This window comes from Anser brachyrhynchus (genome assembly GCF_964034855.1).
Source record: "Anser brachyrhynchus genome assembly, chromosome: 16".
In the NCBI taxonomy this organism is placed as follows: domain Eukaryota; kingdom Metazoa; phylum Chordata; class Aves; order Anseriformes; family Anatidae; genus Anser; species Anser brachyrhynchus.
The window spans coordinates 15043427-15066877 of NC_137734.1; the positions used below are offsets into that span (position 1 = coordinate 15043427).

Sequence of the window (23451 nt, forward strand, 5' to 3'; positions counted from 1 at the left end):
GCTCCCTAGCTCTGAAGTTAGGAAAAAGGAGTGTTTCATCCCTTTCCATGTGTTGTTAGCAGTCAAGTTTTTAAGCTACATCATAACAGAACTGTTTTTCAGTACCTTGCCTCTTAATAATTGGTCTTTCTTGTGACAATCGTGTAACCAGTAGTCCTGCTGAGGAAGAAGCATGTGGAACCAAAGGTGTTAGTAGTGCAAATTTCTCTTTTGAAAAAAAGAATTGGGTTATGAAATCCTGTAGGAATCTCTTTTTCTTTAGTAAGCGTGAAAGAATGAAAGACACCAGTTTTGTACTGGTGTGATGTATGGTGTGACAGAAAGAAACTAGAATTGTTGATCATCTAAGCTCAGTTCAGGGTGAATTTGGAACCTATTACTTCCCATTCAACAATGACAAATTGTTGGTCAGGGCTGAAGGATGCTTCTTCCCTGACAGCTGGTACTGTGGAGCCAAGGATGGTCCTAACAGCCTGGGCTTCTCTGAGCTCAGCCTTTTGCCTCTTTCAGGTTACCCTTCTGCAGCAGCAGTTGGCACAAGAACGAAAATACAAGCATGACTATATTGAGTGTTGTGCAAAGACCAGCCAGGAGCTGTCAGACCTTCACCAAGAGCTGTCTTGCTCCTTGGCAGCTGTGGTCAGGGAGCCCAAAGCTGCTGTTCTGGAGGCAGAGACCCAGAAGCTGGATCGGTCTCTGAACCATACCTTGGCACTAATGTCTCTGGACTGTGAGTATCCTGAGAGACAGCCATTGCATTCAACAGTCAGATCCACCACCAGGGATGGCCTGAGGTAACAGGACCAGTGTACAGCCAGAGGCCTCAGCAGGAGCTGAGTCAGTGGCCTGCTGTAGCAGGTGAACCATGGGAGGATGATTAGCTCAAAGCATGAGTTCTGAGGTAAGAGAAGTTCAGAGCACAGCATTCACTGCAAGGTCCCCAGCCAGATCAGTGGTGGGACAAAATTGGTACTGGCTTGCATGGATAAGGTCAGGGCATACATAGGCAAAATCTATTCTTCTTGCGAAGTGCTCCATCACAGCATGCCTCATCAGTCTCCACATGGCTCTCCAAATTAGGTTACTCGTCAGCTTCTGTGCTGTTTACAAAGACTTTTTTGTATGGTTTTATTTTTTCAATAAACTTATGTTTCTAAAACTCTGTACATTTCCTGATTTTTTTTCTCATTAGGTTCTTAGAAGTCAAGTTCAATAGTTGGATGAATCAGTTTCTTTCTGTACTTAAGGTAGTGATGAGCAGTATTCTGTGGGCAGCAGAAGAATGGAGATATTTTGTTAACAGTTTCTTCCTTTGTTGTATAGGAGCAGCTGGACCCTCACAGAGGTCCTGTCTTGTACCATTCCCAGAGCTGGTGTAGGAAATAGAGGTACGCTTGTTCTGTTTGCAGTTGGAAGCATCTCATAACGACAGCAATTACTTTGTTTGTTTAATAAATTGTCCAAGACTACCTTATTTCTGTAGAAAAAAAAAAAAAAAGCGGTAGGTAAGTAATGTGGCTTAGGAAAAGACTGTAATAGCTTTTCACTTATATACGTAAGCTATTGCATGATTTCCTGGGAAGAGAGAAGGAAACGGAGCTATTACAAAAATGGAGTTTTGGAGAGGGCACACGGGCAAGGGAAGGTGGGGGGACTTCCCTGCGCTGCCTGCCTTCCAGCTTTGTTGCTGCTACGGGCCGCGTGAGTGAACATCTTTGCTCTCGAAATAGCAGAGAGCAGACCTTTAAAAGACACGGTCACTATTCAGGGGGCAGGAGGGGAGGGATGGCAGTCTGAGCGAACCCAAATCTTTCCCAGCAGCTTCCCCTTGCGTCGCACGGCTGACAGTTACCTGCGCCTGCTACGGGGAGCGCCCCTCGCGTTTCAGTCACTGGCCTAGACGCCCTTCAAAAGGCGGGCAGGGGGGAGCGGGACGTGCAGGGTAACGAAGGCCCAGTCCTCGGGGCCGGGGCTGGCGGCGGGGGAGGAGGAACCCTGGGGGTGCGGGAGGCGCCGTGGGGCCGGGCGGCCGGGCCGCGGGAGCTGCCGGCGGAGGCGGGGCGGGGCCCCGGCCGCGGCCCCGGAAGGCGGCTTTGGTTCCGGGCCGCGCGGCGCCATGGACTCGCTGTGGCGGCTGAAGAGGTTCGATGCCTTCCCCAAGACTCTGGAAGACTTTCGGGTCAAGACGTGCGGGGGCGCGCTTGGTGAGCGGCCGGGATAAGGGCGGGCGGGCCCGGCCCTGGCCGCGGGGAGCCCGCGGGACGCCGCTGCCCCCCCCCCCCGGCGGCGGGAGGGAGCCGGGCCGGGTGGCGGCGGGCGGGCTGAGGCGAGCCGGGCGGGCTGACGGCGGTTCTCGTCTCCCCGGCAGTGACGGTTGTCAGTGGGCTCATCATGGTGCTGCTGTTCTTCTCGGAGCTGCAGTACTACCTCACCAAGGAGGTGAGTAGCGGCGGGGCCCCGGGCTGCCACCTCTCCTCCCGCCTCTCCTCAAAGCCGCCGCGCCTGGGGGCGGCCCGGGTGGCCTCTGGTCGCCCACGCATCGACTTCGTGTGCCGGGTGTGGGCGGCTTCCCAGCACCCGGCAGCCTTGGCCGTGGGAGCGGGATGTCCTCTGAGAGCGACCGAGCGCGGGGGCTGGCCAGGGTCCCCTGTGAAGCTGCGGCAGAGGTTTTCTAAATCTCCTTTTGCTGTCTCTACCTGCCTGCAAGCATGAGATGCAAAGAAAAATAAGCACCTGTAGAACTTCCCCCTCCCAACCACACATCTGAAGATCCCCAAATTATTATTCTGCTTTTTAAAGCTATTGCAAGTGGCAGAAGTTTAGGTACTGTGGGAGGTGTGGCAGACACCAGCTCGGGTCTGTCTCAAGTTCCATGCATTAAAAATCAGCCCCTGAGGCAGAGAAATCAAGGGAAAGAGGCCTTTCAGGTTTTTTTCCAAGTGAAACAAAACTTTTCTTTTTTTTTTCTTTAGGTTCATCCTGAATTATACGTTGACAAGTCAAGGGGAGATAAGCTGAAGATCAACATAGATGTTACTTTTCCGCATATGCCTTGTGCTTGTGAGTCAAACTTCTGAAATTCGGGGATAACGTTCGTACTTGCTGAGGGTTGGACACGCGCAGGGTGCCTGGTGCTCGTGAGTGCTGCGCTGCTGCTTATGCGGAGGACAGGGAGGAATCTGTGGCTCCTTGCAGTTATGCAGCGATTTCAGCCAGGCCGACTGAGTGCTTAAACCAGTGCTTCCAGTCACGCTGTACTATCCTCTAGACCATAAATGAAGACGAGGCATAAACTTACTTACATTTCTGTATGGTGTTGTACTTTATCGGCGAGCTTAGCAGTACTGAAAAAACTGATACAGAGTGCGCTTAGGGCTCCAATTTTGGTAGCATTTTTGTTGAAAAACTTTAGTCTTGTTTGGAACACACCTGATAAGGGACATCTTTTTTCCGTGATTTTTGTTTGTGGTAGGAAGGCAGCTTTCAACTGACTTTGAGCTTAACCTCTGGACTGCTGTTTGTGCAAGTGGTTGTGAACTTTCAGGAGGAAGGGTTTGGTGTTTTGCCTTTAAGAGTAAAGTTTTCTGTGACAGTTGAAAACAGTCATTCTTGTACACTAAACCCTGTATTTGGAAGGGTCATTTAGGATGCTGGCACAGTATATTATATTCTCTATAAGGTGGTTGGCTCCAACCACGCATCTTGTTCTAGTTATTGTTATTCCCCAGCTAAAAGGTTCTGTATTTTAACTGGTTGAAGGCTTCTTCAGACTGCTGCAGGCCATGAGAAACGTGCTTTTGTAGACAACTTTCCTTGCTTGCTGGTTTCAGATTTGAGCATTGATGCGATGGACGTAGCAGGAGAACAGCAGCTGGATGTAGAGCACAATCTGTTTAAGCAACGTTTGGATAAAGCTGGCAATCGTGTGACTCCAGAGGCTGAGAGACATGGTAATATGCCATTTTGTCTTTCTTGCATGGATGCTCTAGTAGTCTTTCCATTGCTGTGTGCCCATTTTGACTTACAGGGGAACAAGTGAGAGCTGAAGGGTGCTTAAACACCATAAACTCTTGAAGAGTTTATAGAACCCAAATCTATTAAGCTGGAAGATCAGACAAACTCCTATTATACTTTCTACTTTTGAAAGGTAAATCTTTGTCTAGGCACTCTGAAATTACGACAGGGAATCATGGATGCATTTCAGGAATAAAACCCCTGAGCTAATGATATTTATTGCTAGGAATAAAACAGCTGTCCTGTTTTATTTTCAAGTGTCAAGTTGAAAGTGTGAAACTGTGAAACTGTGACACAGTTGAAACTGTGTCAAGTTTTGTCCCAAAACTTGAGTTTGGTCATATCTTTAGATTACAATGGGCTAATAAATGAGGCAACCTGGTTAGAGGGAAGAGCGTTTTTCCAAGGAAAGCTCCATTGACTAGACCTTTACGCCTAAACTCACACCTTGTTACGCTTAACCTGCTTTTAGCAGGGGGGTTGGACTCAGTGATCTCCAGAGGTCCCTTCCAACCCTCATGGTTATGTGATCGTTATTACCTTTTCTGTGAGTTAGTGTAGTTCTATATATCAGCATAAACTGCATTTTTTTGATTTGTATCACTCAGATATAACTGCTGTTTTTAAAGTTGAAGGGCTAAACTAAGCCAAGAGCTGAACAATCACCAAGTGTGAGGATTTCTCCAGTTGTCGTGGGCATGCGGCAATAATGTTGTCGCTATTGGGTCACTCGGCAGCCTTTCTGTATTCAGAGGTTGTGGCATTACAAACTTAATGTGTGGAGACAGAAACGGCTTCTCCGTATCTAATTCTCGTAACACATGTAGGCCTCCGGCATTACATGTATTGCCAGTCTCCATCTGGATTACTCTGTATGAACAGGTTGCGCTGACTTCTTATATAATCAATGGAGAAGAAGAGAGACTTGTAGGGAGCAACTCATCTTACCTGAAAGAGACACTTGAAAATAAATCAGCTGCATTGCATGCAGCAAGCTGGAGAAGGTACAGGACTAGTTCGGTTTCATCGCCTGTGTTACAAGTCAGATCAGAAGAAAGAATCCTCCTATCCTCATTAAACTCTATGATTACCAGTTTCTATAGGTAACATTGACATTGTCAGTTATTTAAATTGTGACTATAGCAATATTGATCTTAAATTTAGTAAAATATACCCAAATATTATGTAGTGGTATTTGGAGGCTTTTCCTAATCATAGTTATGTTAAAATAGTTAATAGTTACCAAGCTCAGTAATTTCTACAGTAGATTGCATTTTGTGCTTGGATGTCATCTTATTCATTTACATTGAATGACAATAAATTATTTAATTCTTCATTGATTCTTCTTATCAATTCCTTCATTGTAATGCGGACAGTTTTTCAATTTCCCATCATATCTGCATGCAAGTTAAGGTGTATGTTAAGAGCAAGAAACCCTCCGTGCAGAGTTTTATTTGCTCTAGTTTATTTACAGTGTCTAAACTGCGTGTATTACTTCTGAATTTTGTCTGTGAGACAAATGAAGGGGCAGCTACTCGATAACGTTTAAAAAGCCGTTACTGGTATATCTTGAAAGACTCCATGCGTTGTACAGGTGTTTTTGTTGAAATAGTAAAAATCATAGCTTTGGCAAAGTGTTACAATTACTAAGCTGTATTCTTCCTGACACTATCTTTTTTGAGTAATTAAAAAATTAAAAGCTTTACCAGTCTTTAAAAATTGAATTCTTAAGTGCACTTTCAACTACTTTAAATGTTGTTAGCTTTAGAAAGGAAGTACTTTCATAGTAGCTTTTATTTCCTTGATCTTAACAACAACGGGGTATTTGATTAAAGAAGTAAATAAGGTTAATGACTGATTTCATGCATATTTCATACTTTCTAACTTGTAATTAAAAACTCTTCTGTGACTAATATGAAATACGCACTTAATATTCACATCCATCTACCTGTTACACCTCTCTCTCTCTCTTATTAAACAAGTCCTGATTAAGTTTTTTTCCCTCAGCAGTGTTTGACTATGTATCGTATTGCCCTCCCTAGAATCAGTTATCCAAGGAGCCATCTTTTCAAAGCTCATTAGAGGATAGTGCAGCAGTGCCTAGATAATGGGCCTTTTGTGACTCAAGGAATTTTCTCTGTCCCATCCTTCAGGATTTGAGGTGAAACACCCTGATTCAATGCGAGCTCTAAATTATAAGAACCTTTCCGCTTTCCATATTTTTGAGATTTTTTAGTGATATGAGATTTTTTGAGATTTTTTAGTGATATTTTATACAAAAAAAAATCCTTGGCTTTAGTTATTCCTAATTCCCAAATTTACAGACTCTTAAATTTTTTTTTGGTTCTTGGCAAAACAAAAGTCCCGTTCAGGTTTTCTGTAAGAATCCCCTGCCCTTTGGTGAATTTCAGCTATCCATCAGTTCTCTCCTCTGTTACAAGTCCCTCTTCAGCCTTCTACACATAACGTAAAACTCTGTGAGTTCGTGCCCAAGATATACTGTGTTCGTCCATTCAGCACACCCTTGGCACAGATACTGACAGAACTGTTAAGTTATGACGAAGGTAGAAATTTGCCGGAGATTTCTAGGGAGTGTGTGCATTATCGGCGTTGTTGTCTTGAAGTATCAGTGTTCCAGTCAGGAGGCTCCCACTCTGGTCTTGTTTCAGAAAGAAACATGGGCTGGTTTATCACTAACACAATTCTTCCAATAGATGTGTGCATATAAACTGTGGAAAGGCACAGAATGATACTCTGCAGGCCATTGCTTATGTGGTTTCTGGCCTACCTTTCATATAGCAGTCACACATCATCAGCGAGGACACTGTGCTCTCCCTTTCTTAGCACACAGATGTCTGACCCTTCTGAGCCTTGTGTAAGCATGTTCCCTACATGTCTTGATAGGATTACGCATTATGGACCATTGCCTTGACTGTTACTTAAAGTTTTGCTTGTGTAACAGGTCCTGCATCAGTCCCAATTTACTGACTGCGTCTGCTTAAAGAATGTTTTAACAAAGCTTTTATGCAAGTAATGTACTGGTCAGTGCCCCAGCAAAGCTTACAGATAGCCAGTTCTTTCTATGGAAGGTGTTCCTGAGAGGACAAACACCACTCTGCTATTGGGTCTTGTCTTGTAACTGAACAGGCTCTGCACATACCATTTCAGAAGTCTGATGTAGATGTCCAGCTTTGGACACAATCATTGTATTCGTGTGTAGAAAAGAAGGGAATACAAGATACTGTTTCTAGATGTGCTTTATCATTTGGGCTCCTATTTTGTTTTAGAGCTCGGAAAAGAAGAAGAAAAGGTGTTTGATCCAAATTCTTTGGATGCTGATCGTTGTGAGAGCTGTTACGGGGCAGAGTCCGAGGACATTCGGTAATAGATTTTTCCATACCTTCTTAGCACTTGAGAGAATATTTTTATGTTGCATGCATGTTTCTTTTCAAAATGTCTGTGCAATTAAATCCTTCTGGGCACATGTTCATCGAATTAAGAGAACTATTGTGCTTTTGTTATGTCTTTTGAAGCTACACATATAGCATTTAAGGATGGGCAGTTATGCTGTCTGGTTTGTCTACATCTGTGTTCAAGGTCGATGCAGAACTGCTCACCATTACGTGAGTTGCCTTGGAATAAAATCTGGTTATGTCCCTGCCTTCTCGCTTCTGCAGGCTTTGCATCCTTATGGGAGCAAAGACTAGACATTCACTGCTGACACAAACAACAGGTGTAGCAGATGTCATTTGGTTTTCCTCATTCCTCCTACCTGCAAATTCCTGTAAGAATGGATCCATGTTTGGTCCATGAGTTTTGGAGGACCCCTCAGTATTATTGTTTACCTCATAGCTTGCCTGTCCCATCTATCAAGTTGCACCATTCCCAAGAGATACTTCTATCTTGAGGGTTTCACGGTTCCAGCCTTCAACTTCTGTCCAGCAAAACATGGAACCGATACTGAAAGGTGTTGTGGTTTTTTGTTGTTTTTTTTTTTTTGGTGACAAAAATGTTATCCAGAGGTAGAAAAGTATTGAAGAAAGTTAGCCGTTAACCTTTCATGCAATTTTGACAGTCCTGGCCTAAAAACAGAAGAAAAGAGGAGTAGAACCAGGCAGATGCTTTGTTAACTCGGGGAAATGCCAAACTATTCAGAACTGCAGGACACCGATGGCATTTTTGTAGGAAATTTGCTTCCAAGGAGTGACATGGCTGTCTAAATGGGCAAAGGCCTTTTCAGACCCGAGAGCTATATTAAAACAGCTTGTGTCCTTGCATCAATCAATAAATAAATAAATAAAAATAAATCAAAAAGCTTGAACTCCTTCAGGAGTATTAGGCCAACTTTCAAGGTCCAGTCCTTGATTTTTGCTTTATTTGTTTGGGGAAGAAATGCCCAGCAAGTATTTGAGTAGTGAGCAGAAACATCTCTTCATAGTAATGAAGATTTTAAGTGGTACTTGTGCTTTTGCAGATGTTGTAATACTTGTGACGATGTCAGAGAAGCCTACAGGCGGCGAGGCTGGGCCTTCAAGAACCCAGATACCATAGAGCAATGCAAGAGAGAAGGGTTTAGCCAGAAAATGCAAGAACAAAAGAACGAGGGCTGCCAAGTGTATGGTTTCCTGGAGGTCAACAAGGTGAGAGACAAGTTTTACTGTAAACCTGCAGGCTGATGGTGATGACTGTGAGAAGGCAGAGCCTGGGTGTTCCTCTCCTTTTCCAGCTTGTGTTCACAGTACGGTAATACAATAAACCTGGGGTGCAACAAAGTACTTGCAGCTGTAAAGGAGTTCAAGAGGAGAGTCAGGAAAAGCAGTGTGAAGGGGATAATTCTCTGTTTCATTGTGTGGGCTGTAGGAAGCACGTAGACCTAGAGAAGCTTAGCTTTTCCTGCCATCTTGCTAGCAAGTTTTCCTGCTGAGGTTTCTGGAGGAGAGGCAGCTTCTTCAAGGTTAGATATTCCAAACTGGCCCTTCTAGTCTTAAAGGAGAGACCACCTGCAGATGCTGGAGATTACAGTAACCATCGACTTGCCAGCAGAGGTGCTGAATAGAGTAAAATTTTATCTTCTTTGGAAAATGTTACCTTCTTTAGTAGAAGCAAGAAATTAGAGTTGACTGTGAAAGCTGAAAATTTTCAGAGGTGTTTTCTGCAACTGGTGTATGAAAATTAAGTATGAGATATACCAAATAACTACGTAACTACCCTCTCATTTGGAGGGAATCCAAACCAAAATGCTTGGATGTGCAGATTATGTACCCAAGCACATTCTGAAGGTCAGTCACGAACTGTTTTTTTATATCAAAGTCTCTGGTGGTTTTTTTGTTGTTTTATTTTTTGTTTGTTTGTTTGTTTTTTCCACTGTAGACCACATTCTGTATGTCTGAATGTTTACTCAAACATTTTTCTCACAAAGCTAGGCATTGTGATTTGGGCACCATCTTGGGTACTAAACAGTTTAAGGCCCTTTATCACAGAATGTGATGAGGTGGAAGGATTCAAATGGGAATGCTAGAGATACCTAGGATTCGGAGGTGGGTGTCACTAGGGAAGTTCCTGGGTACCATTGCTATACGCTCCATCCTCATCAGGTTTGCAGTTAATATAAGCAAGAGACAAAGACAGACATCAAAGATGTAATGTATCATGTGAGATTGGGACATTTGGAGCTTCCAGGGGAATGTATGACTGCTTGTAAGTGCCAGTCAAGATTGGCACCTAATATCTGTGTCCCTTACAAATTCCAGGATGAAGTTTTAACAAACTGGTTAGTGCTTTTTTTTTCACATGCAGCTTATTTTCATGGTGTATAGTTTATTGTATTTAGTTGTTTCTTTGTTTTTCCATCCTCTTCACTCTCCCTCACAGTTACTTTCTCAACTCCGTTTCTGTGGTACCTTATATCTCTTGGAGCAACAGTCAGTTCCCTCCCAAAGGAATTAATTCCTCCTTCTTCCAATTTTTATGTCCATTAAAATAATCTGCATGAAACAGTTATTATCTACATTAGTATGTAATTATGGCTTTCAGTATGACTGTGCCTGTGAGAAACAGGGGAAATCTCTCTTCTAGGACAGTACCTGGTGGTATTGTCATCTATAAAAATGGCTTGCATGGTGTATAACTAGTTTAAAAATAAAGAATTAAGCAAGCACCTGTATAGCTGCTTTATTTATATAGATTCAGACCTGTTAATGAAAGATGACTATCCCCTGCAGGTAGCTGGAAATTTTCACTTTGCACCAGGAAAAAGTTTCCAACAGTCCCATGTACACGGTAAAGTATTTTCTTTTTCTACTTATTGTGACCTTTAGCTTCCAAGTGTATCTGACCATTGTCTTACAATAGCTTTGAGTTGCAATCCATAATAGTAACAGTTTAATATCCTTAATAACGACTGTTTTTTTTTCCCAATATTAGTTATTCTAATAAAATACATCACTTCTTGCAGAACTTGCTTTATGTACTTAAACCAGCATAACAACAGCAACCTTACCACAGCCAGTATTTACAACTTCACAGCACATACCTAAGTTAATGAGAAGTAGCACTGCGTTGCATCTATCCTCGGTAATAGGCATGAATGCAAGTGGTGGTAAGGGTCGGGTTAGCTCTCTAATTGCACGTGCCCCAGAAGTCTTGCACAACTGAATTTAAAAATTAAGGAATACAGTGGGAGAATACAGGAAGAAGCAGAAAGGACTGTGTTACTGCAAACCTTTTGGAGGCACAGTTAGGAATATGGGTGTTTTGGAGGGCAAGGAAAAACAGTGAGAGGAGAGATGATGGGCAGACAAACCTGCTTTCTGGCAATTCTGTTATATTAAATAATGAGGGAAAAAAAGGCCTCTAATAACTTTCTCAACAGGCAGCAGTGTGCAGCTCTTAGAATCTCCTGCATATGTTACGGTCTATTGAGAGCCCTCAGTGGCTCTCTTTCAGGTACTTTTCCCTTCTCGCTACCAACCTATGTAAACTTCTTGAATTTACAACACCCTCCTTTTTGCAAGGTGTTCAGCAGGTATGTTCTGCTATAAGAAAAAACACCTCTCATTTACTTGCTGTGTGGTACCCGCCAGCTTTATGTGATAGCTTTTGTTCCTCTATTGGAAGAGAGAGTGAGCAGTCCCTGCTTGCTCTCAACCTGCCTCTTAGATGTTGTAGACCTTATTTGTTCCAACCTACAGTTCAGGTCTTTTCCCCACTGAAGTGTCACAGCTTACTCAGGTGGTCCTTTCTGGAAGCCATTCAACTTCTGAGCTTCCTTGCTGGTTTGCTCTGAACGTTTGCAGTTCAGCTGTGGCTGGAGGTACCAGACTGCACCCAGTGTTAAGGTCCAGGCTAAGCATGATGTAGGCAACAGTATGATGACTTTCTTTCTTTTGTTATTTCTTGCTTTCCTAGTAATTCATAACATCTGATTACCCTTTTTTCCACCTGTTCCTGGGCAATATTTTTGTGGAACCAACCAACCATCAGTGAGTTTTCCATCACCACCAAGAGAAATGGACAGCTAAGAGCCTGTTCTTTCGTACATGAAGCTGGGAATGTTTTCGCCCTCACTATAACCTTTCTTCATAGTCTTTTTTTTTTTTTCGAATTTACAGGAAGAAGGAGTTTTTTTCCTTTAATTACAGATAAAGAACTTGAGTAGTATTGGTCAGATGACAGAGCTCTGTGAGCTCCCTGGAAATATTTCCTTTGGATCATAATTCTGCTCTAAGCACCTATATTCATGTGATTTTTGATCCATTTAATAAAGTCTGCATTAATGTTTAGTCTATTAATGCACTTAATATGCAGGATGAAGTTGAATGTCTAAGAGAAGTCTGAACATTCTTAACTGTTGTTATGAAGAATCCAATAAAAGTTATGATTTTATTAGACCTATTAGATACAAAACTGCAATGACAGTATTTTTGCTACCATCTTCTATTCCCTACTGTTTTGAGTCAGTAGAAAATAGGGAGGTGAACAAGAATGTCAATAGTATGGAACGTTCATAGAATCACTAATGTTGGAAGAGACCTCCAAGATCATCTGGTCCAACCACCCCCCTACCACCAGTGTCACCCAATAAATCATGTTCCTAAGCACCACATCCAGCCTTTTCCTTAAACACCCCCAGGGGTGGTGACTCCACCACATCCTTGGGCAACCCATTATAGAAAGTTGTTCCGTCACACCACTCTCCTTGCCTCATGTCAGAGTGGCTATACAGCTGATGGTTAGACCCGAGTCCATAATTTTATTTGTTGCTGTTATTCAAGTACTGAAGCTAGCAGACCAGCTTTTCAGTTTGTTGCACTGACGTTCTCCCATTATCCTGAGGGTTATCGTTGCTTAATACATCTCCAGATAATGACTCTGCACAGGCAACTGTCCTGGGTCTGGCTGGGATGTTAACTTTCCCTGCAGCAGCCCACACAGTGCTGTGCTCTGCACTTGTAGCTAGAACAGCAGTGGTATCACACCAGTGTTGTGTCTGCTGCTGAGCAGTGCTGGCACAGCATCAGGACTCTCTCTAACCCTCCTACGGGGTGGGCAAAAAATGTGAGAAAGGGACATCACCAGGGCAGCTGACCTAAACCAACCAAAGGGATATTCCATACACACTCAGCAATAAAAGGTAGAAAAAGGAAGAAGAGAGGAGGGGTGGGCTCTAGTTGTGAAAATGTCTGTCCTCCTCCCGAACACTGGCTACGTGCGTTGAGGCCCTGCTTCAAGTACGTGGTCAAACATTGCTCATTTGTGAGAAGCAGAGAGTAATTTCTTTCCTCTGCACTTCCACATAGCCTTTACTTGTTTTGTTTTTTCCCTTTTCCCCTCCCTTTCCCCATTTCCCTTTTTTTTCCCTTTAGTTAAATTGTTTAATTAATAATAATATTTCCTTAACAATTATTTTTCCCTTTAATTAAATAATCCTTATCTCAACCCATGAGCTGTTTTTCCCTTTACTTCTTCCCCTCATCTTCTAAGGAGGGAGAATCAGAGAGCAGTTGTGGTGGAGTTCAGCTGCCTAGCACAGTAAAACCACCACAGCAACTTCTTAACAAAGTGAAGGGTCCTATTCAGAAGTACTTTGTAAATCTCACCATAAATATAATTCTGATCTCAGCTTCTGAATGTATGTCATGTGCTTGCTGTTAACATCTTCAGAACTGTATCTTCTCTCCTGGGTAGAAGTGAGTTGAAATTGCTTTTCTCAGGAAGTAGAATAAATAGTAAGAGGATACATAGGGCTGACACATGCACAAAACAGAACCAGTACAGAATAAGGTGCAATTTGAGTTCTGATTAGTTATGTTAACTTTAATTGTGTGTAGTTCAATCTTTGATCTTTTGTTTTGTTTTAGTAGTTGTCCTAGGATAAACGTGGTGCAGAAGTCTTATTTTTTCAGGGATGTTTCATTTCTTGTTTGGGCTTCTTTTCCCATACGGTTCTCTCTCCTTACTTATATTTTTGTTCTCAAATTCTTATATTTTGTCCCCAGAAATCATTTGCACACTTTTTAAAGTAGGCAATACTTTTTAGAGTCTAATAGCTGTAGACAAGGTTTGATAGCACCAGCTGAATGTAAGAGGAATATAGGTAAAAAACAGGGGGCAGCCTTACATGGAGGAGTTCATCCTATGTCTCACATCCCTGAACCTCAGTTCTTTGTCCTTGTCTGGGCAGAAATCCTTACATTAAGACAGAGAAAATCAGAGGTTCTGTTTTGACTAGGTAAAAAGGTTGAAGTTACTTTGAAGTTTGTTACATTGTCAGCCTAAATTCAGTTACTTTCCTAATCAGGAGAATGCTAATGAGTAGCCACTAAAATCAAATTATCAACAATAGCTCTCAAATTATTTTTTCATTTTTAAATATTGTATAAGTGAGTAAGCCTCTTAACGGACCTTCTTAAGAGTTTACTGAATACGAGGTTTATAGTTGCAACCACATTTGGCTATTTTGAATTAGCGTCTAACAGTAAGGTATGTATTTGTGTTTGAATGCAAACATTTGTACTGAATAGTGGCAGTGAAAGTTTTGAAACAGGTGGCCTATGAATCTCATGCGTTAGGAGATGCAAGTGTATTGTCTTGTCATAAGGTGACACCTGCTGAAATAGTCAAACCATATTTCACTTGTGTTTAACATTCTAAATGTCCAAAGGGTTTTTCATAAAGATCAAGACCCTGACATCTCAAGCTCTGAGAAGCATGCATACCCCAGAATTTGTCTTAACTATTTTTATACTCTGTTAATATTTACGCCCAAAGGACCTCTGATGGTCTCCTGATAGTCTTTTTAGCAAAGTGTTCAACACTTTACTTGTTTTAACACTTCTCCTCTCTGTCTTTATGCAATATTCATGTGACTGAAGGAACTAGAAACACTGAAAATGCTGAAAAACAAAAACTGTATTTAAAAAAAAAAAAAGTTTGTCCACTTCGAAGAAAAAAGTTATTTTGTCCTTTTTGTTTTGCTCTGTTTCTGCTTGCATGAATGTTAAATCCAGGTGAGATTATTTCACTTCACTTACTGTTGTTTGCACGGATGCTTTTCTGTAGTTGTATGTAACCTTTTTTCTCGTGTTCTTTTGATGTTATAGATGAAAGTCATTCTGCACAATCATTAAATACAACTTTGTATTCATTTTGGTTTCTCAGAGTCACAGGCCATGAAATATAATGCAATTTAGAAATTGAGAGTGTGTTTCTGTCCTGAGATAAACAAAATGTCAGGCTCTGCTGCATTAACTAATTTTTTAGCCATCCACATTCACGTTTCCAGTATACCTGGTTGGAAAACGCAGACATAAATAACTTTTAACTGCTGTTGTATCTATAAAAGGTAGGCTTCTACTATTCCTTCCCCCCTGGCAGGTTCATAAGCAAGGAGATGCTATGTTCTTTTCAGCTGACCATTGGAGGCTACTTCATTGCTGGACTATTTTTGCAACATAGACTTGTGTTCATGTTTTATCTTAGTTTTCTTCCCTATTAAATGCTTTAGTATGTGCTGCTGTTCATCTCAGGTCATAGAAATTTTTCTTTCTAGTAGAATTCACAAATATAATCTTAATGCCATTGTGCCATCTATAACAGTTAATTACCTTTTAGCTATTCTATAAGTATACTGCTTGTATTTCTTGGATGGGTGCTCTGTCTATCGTTCCTTCAGATGCTGTGTTCTCAGAGAAGCTGAGCTGAAACTTCAGGAATTTGCTTATGAAGCAAGCAGTGACTGATTTTTGGCCCAAATTATTGGAAGCATTGAAAACTGGTTGCTTTAAAGCTGCTCCATGATGCTCCATCTTCGGTGTCAGAGAAGACCCCCCTCCTGAATGTCATACTGGCTCCTAATGGTCTTGCCTTACTCCTTCAGCAGCTGTGGTCCAGTTGCACTGAGACATCCGAGGTTGTTAGGAGGGGGACTGAAGGAAGTTGTGAGGAGGACTGGGGCGCTTCCGAGCAGACTTCTTGGCGCTGAAACTAGTAGTCCTGGCTCTCCTGTGTCAAGGGAAAACCAAAGTCAAACATTAGTGATATTTGCAGTCTTCTCTTCCCACTTGTTCATTTTTGGTACTAGCTGAGATTAGGTCTGCTTCACCGTTGTCTGCTTCACAGGTTTTGAATCCTAAACTGAAATTTTTATGTCCAGTTTGCATGGGATGCTTCAGATTTTGGGAAGTTCTCTTTTCAGTTGTGTCTTTGTAAGAACAGCTTCCAGCATCAACTGTGTCTTTGTAGATGTTTTCTTTGCAGCAGCTCACACCTTCTTTCCTCAAAAAAATGTTTTTTATCTCAGAAAAAAAAAAGGAATGATTAAACAATTAAATTTAATGACGTAACTTTTTAACCTCTTGAGGTTTGTGGTTCAAGAGCTGCTGTCACTGCTGTCCATGTCTGTACAGTAGCAGCCATCTCCTGCTTCAGCTGTAGAGCTTTGCAGTGAGTTTCCAGCGTAGGAGAATGTCCTTAGTGATAGTTGCCTCAGGAGAGAGATGAACCTTGTATCACTTCCTTCTTTCTTGCCATAGTTCTTCCAATCAAGGGGAAGCTGAGGCTTTTCATTTAACCTTTAGATTGTCTTTGGACCATTCTGTTGCAGAGGTGTGATCATCGCTGTTTTCTAGGGAAGATATCACCCATCATGCTTTATTGAGAGACCTTTTCTTAAAATATATAATTTGATTCCTTTGGTTGACTAAAAAAAAAAAAAGTTGACATTGACGATCACATTCAGAACATTTTCTGTCCTAAAGACAGATTTTCAGTGACTGTGACAGTTTCTGTGAGTGAAGCAGTTATGAATAGGATCCAAATTTTGTGCTTTTCTTGCACCTTACCTGGTCAACTGGAGGAAAGAAGGTATCTCTGAAGGCAATTTTTTTTTTGTGATTACCACTTGTTTTCTTCATTTGTGGTGGTGACTGTGAAAGAAAGAATGAAAGAAATCTCCCTCTTTTCAAAAGATAGGAAAACTCTTTTTTAAGAGTTTTTGAAAAGAGCCTATTTGGAGTCACCACACTTTTACTAGGAGTCTGTGAAGATTAGCTCCCTAAGAGCACAAATTCACTGTTCAGTTGTAAATCTTCATTAATGTTCTGTCCATGTGCTTAAGGGTAGGCTTATTCCCTTCTCTAATAGATTAATTTGACATCCAGAAACTACTTGAAAGCATCATTGAACACTGTGGATGAGACTTAATGCGCCATCTGATATGGTTTAGGGGTTTAGTGGAGGACTTGTTAGTGTTAGGTCAGAGGCTGGACTAGCTGATCTTGGAGGTCTCTTCCAACCTAGATGATTCTGTGATCTTATTTTACATAGTTTCTAATGGTTTGAGTGCTGAATTGCAAGAAGGACAGTGTCTTTGACCAAAGACTGGTTATCGTTGTGTAGGCCCCTTGGTATATTCTCATTGGCTACCAAAAGCCCGTCACACATTCTTTTGGCTGCAGAGACTGCACCCTTCTCCTATTCTCCTGTCCCAGAACCCTGCTAGGTGTGGGGCTGTTACTATTGCACAAGACTTCAACAGACACAAATACCTCATCTGAGCTCTTCTATGCTTATCAGCATTCTTGGAAAAAAAAGATGGAAATCAAAACCTCCCATCAGTCAAAGTCCCAATTTCATCATGGAGAAAATTGAAATCCTCTGGTTGATCACCTGTGCGGTATTCCTACCATAGAGGTGTTTGTGTGAACTCATTCTGTTGTTCCAAATGTCCCAAAGTAGTGTCTGCCAGGAAATTAATAATTTTCATCCTCGGTCTGAACACTGGAGGGTGAGGTTATTATTTCATTCTCAGCATTGCTAAGGACTTTTCCTTGTACACTGGTAAACTCTTTTCAGGCTTTGATTGTATTGGTGCTGAAAGACTCAATGTCTCACCCATTCCTGTGTAGATAGACAAAGCTGTTTACAATTAAATCAAGTTGAATTTGCCACAAAAAGTGATGTTTCCGTTTGCCACTGGCCTATAGTCCCTCAGAGCTCAAGCTGTATTACTTGTTGGGAATGCCTAACATTTGCCAAGCAGCCGTCTGGATGCTCTCCATACCCTCCATACTTCCTCCATACCAAAAACGATGCTGTCACAGAAGCACCACCAGGAGCACAGCATTTGGCAGAATGGGATGGGAGTTGCTGTGTGAAGTATTCAGAGGCCCATCTTTATGCACGTATAAATCTGTGAAAGTTATTGATTAGCCACATACAATGTGAATGTACTTGTGAACAGTCTTCTGAAACAACAACAAAAAAGGAGATTACTTAACACCAATTAGTATGTTTTGAGATATGCAGTCCAAGCATACGTTTCCTCTGTCCCCGCATCCTTCCAGGTATTCACCTTTGTTGGGATCTTGCAACAGATTGAACAAAAATAATCTTGTGGCTTGCCACCTTATTTGTGCACCAGGTATGATGAAAGAAGCACAGGTCTGATTAAGAAAAAACTTACCTAGTTTTGAATGGTAACATGTTGTGAATGTAAACTTTGACTACACCTCTGGATAGATTTGATTGCTGCTAAAATGACTTTTCCTTTGCCCTAAGAAACTGAAAGACTGTGAAGGAATCTAAATATAACTAGGAGTGTTACCTGGCATGCTACTTCAGGACTTACTTTAACATATATGGACATCCCACTGTAATTTTCCTTTTAGTGATTAATTCCTGCATTTTTGTTTCTCCATTACTCTTTAAATGATTGCTAGTCCATATATGAGTCCTTTGGCTAGCTAGAGAGTCTTCTTACATGGCCTAGAAAGCACACCACTAAAGCTATTTTTCTTCCCCTTTTTGGTACAAGTTTTAAATGCTGCTGTATCTGAGTCTCTGCTTTTCATTGTAAGGATCTGAATATTTCTCTTTTCTCTCCTACTCTGCTCATTTTTGCAGTGCACGCTGTTGAGAGTAAGTGTTGCTGTATCCTTTATTTTCAATACTGTTTACTACAGTACTAACCTAATTTCTATTATTTGCTGTGCCCATAAATCTCCTTTGGGAAGAGCTGTTGATCTAGGCTGGGATTTGAGAAGATTTCCTGAAAGCTAGAAGGAGAGCCATCCCAGGTCATTCTTCTGTGGTAAATGAGGTCAGATGGAAAAGGTTGAGAATCTTTGTCTTAAACAAATTTGATATGTCAGTGTTGGAGATGACGTGTTGGTAGATTACTAGTTGTTTTACACAGATAATGTAGTTGAGGGGGACATAGTGACAAGTTGGAGGGAATTCTGCCTTTTGAAGTCAGATGGGATAATTATATTGTTTAAGCTCGTTTGTACAGCAGGCTAGAGAATTTCTCCTGGGAATTCATGCACCAACTCTGCTCATCTCCGAATACTCTGTAGAAGGTTTTCCAAGATTTTGTAAGTCATTGTATTTTTTGTAAGGGTGAGAAAATCCTGGCAGTAACAGATTGAAATGTGATGTATCCACTCAGTAACATCTGGTAGAGGGTTCAGGATCCCGACTCTCCTCTCTCCCTCCCCAGACTGCAACATTTTCTGCGTTGCTCCCTGCCTCAATGCCCTCTTCACAATGCATCATCATGTTCCTGCCATTGTGCTCCTGTAAGAGCTTTTTTTACTCCAGAAAATTCATCACCAGTGTGAAAATTGGTGACCTAGTTCATTTTGGAACAGCATGTTTGGGTAGCTGTGTCTTGGGCTTCTTGCAATTTTAATGGATTTATTAAGTGGCAGTAAGTGCTTTTAACCCTGTTTTACAGGACTGAGTTAGAGTCTGAGTCTTTGTGGCTGATCAGGTCAGAAATGCAAGATGGAGAGAATTCTTAAGATAGACAGCAGACTTAAAACTGTTACTAACACAGTGAAAAAAATGAGGTTATATAAAAAGGAGAGACTGAGAGACTTCTCGACAAACCTGAGATCTTTTACAGGTTTATTTTATCTAGCTAAGCATTTAGCTGCAGCTACAGAAAGAAGAGAATGTGCTTATATTTCTTGAAAAATAACAATTCCTGGTCCTACCTGACAGTCTCTTAAGATCTGTTCTGTTGCCTTGTACTGTTTCTTCTCTAAGCACACTAAATAGGCTGCTGTTTTATGTTATGCAAGCTGTGATTAGCTTAATATTTTTCTCTGACCTAGACTGTATACATATGTGCCTAGTATCCTTAGTGATCAAAGATAAACTTGTAGCTTGGTGGAAGACTATTTTGGAAACTGAATGTATGAATCATGCATTTTTGCAGTTGTAAATCATTTGTTGAAGAGGTTTTATAAAAGCTAATAATCAGCATTTTACCTGTGGAAAGCATTACATCAGAGCACTTTTGGGAAACTTTATTTTGAATTGTTGTAACCATTAAACTTAGTGTCATGCACGATGTAAAGCTAGTTTAACAGGTTAGTCAATGACTAGTCTTCCTCAAATTCTTCTCTTGAATTTCTCTGGTACTCTGCTATCACTGTAAGGTTTGTCAGCCTTACTAGTACTCAGCTCCCACTTCAAGTACTAACAAATGTGACTGCCCAAGCATTAAAACTGATAAACACCATAATCATACCAGCACAGCTGTCAGGAGGAAAGTTCCTGTCCCTCCCCATGCAGGTGGCTTGTGCCCGTCACAAGGGTTTGTGCAGCCTTGTGCTTAGCCTTGTTTTAAAGTTGATCTGGCTGAAAGAATAGCCTTGCATCAAGCGATATTTATGTTTTGGTTAGTTATGTTCTCGGATGTGGTTTGTGACCATGAGGAGGGTGGGAGGGGAATGAGCCATCAACAGAAAAATGAGGAGCAAAGACTGTTTTATTCCTTTGCCTTTAGGTCCAGTTTAAATGCAGATCCATCACAGCCGTAACTTTTCTCTGTAGAATTTTGTTATTAACTGAAAGTTAGTCTGCTGCTGTCTGTACAAAAGGCAGCAAGACTTGATGCTCAACTGACAGCTAACCCACTTAACTCTTGACTTAGTTGCGTAATACTGCAACATTACATGGTATTGCTAGTAATTATTAAGAAAAAATGTAGTGTAATACTGAGTCCACCTCTTTTCTTCCCTTCTTTACCCACTATTTGATATGTATTCCCAAATTTGTGGTAGATTTTTTTCATTGTTGTTTAATCCAAATGAGGTCTTTGATCCAGCTGCCAGCATAGACACACAAACAATAATGCTGGTGGCAGTGATAGGTCTGCATACTTGTCAGACAGCAACAGGAGTATCTGATGCCAGTGCTGCCTTGAGCTCTTTGTAATGCAAAACCATTGCCTTAATTCCAGTGGCTGCAGCCTTCATTCCTAAGCATCAAACATTTTCACTGTGAAATGCAAGGGGCTCTCCCTAGATGGAAGTTTTAGGAGAAGGAAGACTATAGTTCAGGCAGAGTGTTTCCTTTTCTAACTATACATTCTCTGATTTGCATATTTGTATATCTTTGTTTTAGTAAGGTTTTTATATAAATACAAGAAAAGCTTCTATTACTTTATTGAAAGATGTTATTAAGAAAAAAAATAGTTCACAGCATACTCATGTTAAGCAAATGTTTTAAAGGAGAGGCTAGTTTCAATCAGTTCTTTAGCTTTGCAGCCTTCCTTATGCTGGATGGCATTGCAAAATCCTTTAAGAGAACAGCATTTCTAATCTCCATTAATAATGCAGCAATCAGCGATCTGACCCCATCAACACATAAAATAATAGCGCATGATTTTTTGAAGTATGTTTTTCTTTGTGTAGGTGAAAGGTGAAGTATGGCTTCCTGAGCACATGAATTTACCTGTTAAAATGTGCCACAGCCTCGGGTTACTTTAGGATAATTGTGCAACTTTGGATAAACCTGGTAGGAGTGTTACTGAAATCTAGTTGTAAGTTATATTTTCGTCCTGAGATTGATGCTTCTGGCATTATATAAAGCCACTTAAGTAGCCAACAAAAATATATGAATTCCATTTAACATTGCCTTCCATGGCCCGTATCTTTGTCAGGTCTCTTCTGGAAGTATAGTGCTGCCAGTGTCATTGTATTGCTGTATGCAAAATGTCAGAGAGAGGGCAGGCTGAAAGGCTGTCCTTGCAAAGACTTTTCCTTTCCCTCTGCGTTCTCTAGGCAGCGGCAACAAGGCTCATAGGCAGTTTGCTAAGAGTTACTAAGATGCTGATGATTTATTCAGGGCACTTTGATGCAATATTAAGGCACATGATCTCCTCAGCTGTTAGTTTAGATGTCATATTTCTATGTTTTACAGTAGTTAGAGAAGCGAAGCAAGAACTAAAATGGCTGTCAGATCGTGATTGAAATAACAGTGAAATTTTCCTTGCTTGACCCTTGAAATTTGCTTTTGACATTCGTTTACATTTTTGACATTTGTGACATCTGTCACGTATCCTACTGCAAACCAGAGTGAAACCCATCTTATTTTCTTGCCATTTTAAACAGTGATGGGAATAAGGGGAGCTCCCTTATAGCTAAAATAAGGTAAATAGATATGCTTGATATCGTAGTCTGAACTATAGTGTTAAACTATTTTTCTATTACAGTACATGACCTCCAGAGCTTCGGACTTGATAATGTAAGTGTTCTCCAGGTAGTGTCCCAATTCTCTCAGTCTGTTTTCCTTCTGGATTTCCCTGCCATTGCCACATTGAGATCTTAGCATATTGATCCCAGCTGTCTTTAGGTTTTACCAATATGTGCATGATCTGGAACCTGCTTTCACACAGGGCCCTAAAGTGTGTTGTGGAATGTCATTTGTTGCCTGGCAAGCCTGCTTCTGTCTTCCTAAGGCTGTCTTGATCTTTAATTTGTGCTTCCCAGCTTTTTAGAATTGACGTTTTCACAACTACTGCTGGATCTGTTGGAGTTTACCTTGTACTGGGAGGAAGGCAGACGATGCCCCTACCTATATGACTGACCAGCTGAAAAAAAAAAAAAAAGTGGTGGAAAGCTGGGTGGGGGTGGGAGAGCTTGCTCCACAGATGGGAGGAAAGGGCACCAAGATCTGGGGATTTCAAACAGGAAAAGGAGAATCCATATCTTGGAATCTCCCATAAATAAAAACGAAGAGCACGTGCTTTGGAGTTCACTGTTAGGAAGTACAGAGTAAGGGAGGACCTGCCAGAGCAACAATCAGAAAAATATACAAATAATTAACTTTAGGCCCATTGCCGTGCCACTAGGATGCTGTGCAGTTGTTTGAGTTATTAGCATTTCTATTTCAGATCAATATGACGCACTACATCAAACATCTCTCATTTGGAAGGGATTATCCAGGCATCGTGAATCCTCTGGATGGGACAGATGTCACTGCACAGCAAGGTAAGAGCCAACCAAGAGAAATCTTCTTAAGTGTCTGTATTAATGAGTTAGATGAGAAGAGGAGCAAAGTTCCTAGTCTTTAACAAGAACCCTGACAGCACTGCATAAAACTCAGAGCCCTCCGCCTTGTGCTCTTTCTGAAACAGATGCTTCCACTCAGCCAGAACAAACTGGCCTACGTGTTTTGTTTTGATTTTGTGACCTTTCCAAAAGATGTCTCTTTTCAGTGTTTATGGAGATACAACAGAAGGTACAGCACATTATTATTAAACGCCTACAATATGTGTAGATGAGGGAGAGCCCTGCCTGGCTACTGTGTGCAGTAATATATAGCTAGAAGCCACAGGAGAGAAAAAAAGCCTAATGGATGGTTGATGGAGAGCTGTGGTATCTGTCTGACCTTGATCTACCAAACTGTAACAGCTGAAGATTAGCTATTGCTGATCTTTGATGGATAGCTCTGACAATTCTCTCCTTAAGCCACTGCTGCTCAAACTGTAATCTTGGTTTATTCATACAAACCTACTTTATATACCACTCCAGAGATTAGTCACATTATTTAGATCCACTGGAGTCTGCAAACTTTGTCTTTGTAGGCACTTGAGGTTATGTTACGTAATAAGGCTTGGAGAGAGAAGTTGTTTGGTTCAAGATG

General features: G+C 41.3%; 2 protein-coding genes across 8 annotated transcripts in view; both read left to right on the plus strand.

Moving 5' to 3' along the window:
* The window catches only part of CEP250 (centrosomal protein 250), a 35013-nt gene extending 33854 nt beyond the window's left edge, over positions 1-1159 (plus strand). For 3 of the 4 annotated variants that reach the window (XM_080557754.1, XM_080557755.1, XM_080557756.1), the window contains one exon: positions 511-1159. In XM_080557754.1, the coding sequence (XP_080413880.1) occupies positions 511-798 (288 nt within the window). In that variant the 3' untranslated portion in view covers positions 799-1159. The remainder of the gene's footprint in view (positions 1-510) is intronic. The other variant, XM_080557757.1, reaches the window with a different exon arrangement.
* An 802-nt stretch (positions 1160-1961) lies between these two features.
* ERGIC3 (ERGIC and golgi 3) overlaps positions 1962-23451 on the plus strand; it is a 29661-nt gene continuing 8171 nt past the window's right edge. The window contains exons 1-10 of one of the 4 annotated variants that reach the window (XM_080557764.1): positions 1962-2204; positions 2369-2439; positions 2973-3060; positions 3831-3950; positions 7302-7395; positions 8489-8654; positions 10236-10293; positions 18418-18432; positions 22019-22050; positions 22700-22796. In XM_080557764.1, the coding sequence (XP_080413890.1) occupies positions 2117-2204; positions 2369-2439; positions 2973-3060; positions 3831-3950; positions 7302-7395; positions 8489-8654; positions 10236-10293; positions 18418-18432; positions 22019-22050; positions 22700-22796 (829 nt within the window). In that variant the 5' untranslated portion in view covers positions 1962-2116. The remainder of the gene's footprint in view (positions 2205-2368; positions 2440-2972; positions 3061-3830; positions 3951-7301; positions 7396-8488; positions 8655-10235; positions 10294-18417; positions 18433-22018; positions 22051-22699; positions 22797-23451) is intronic. The other 3 variants (XM_080557765.1, XM_080557766.1, XM_080557767.1) reach the window with 3 other exon arrangements.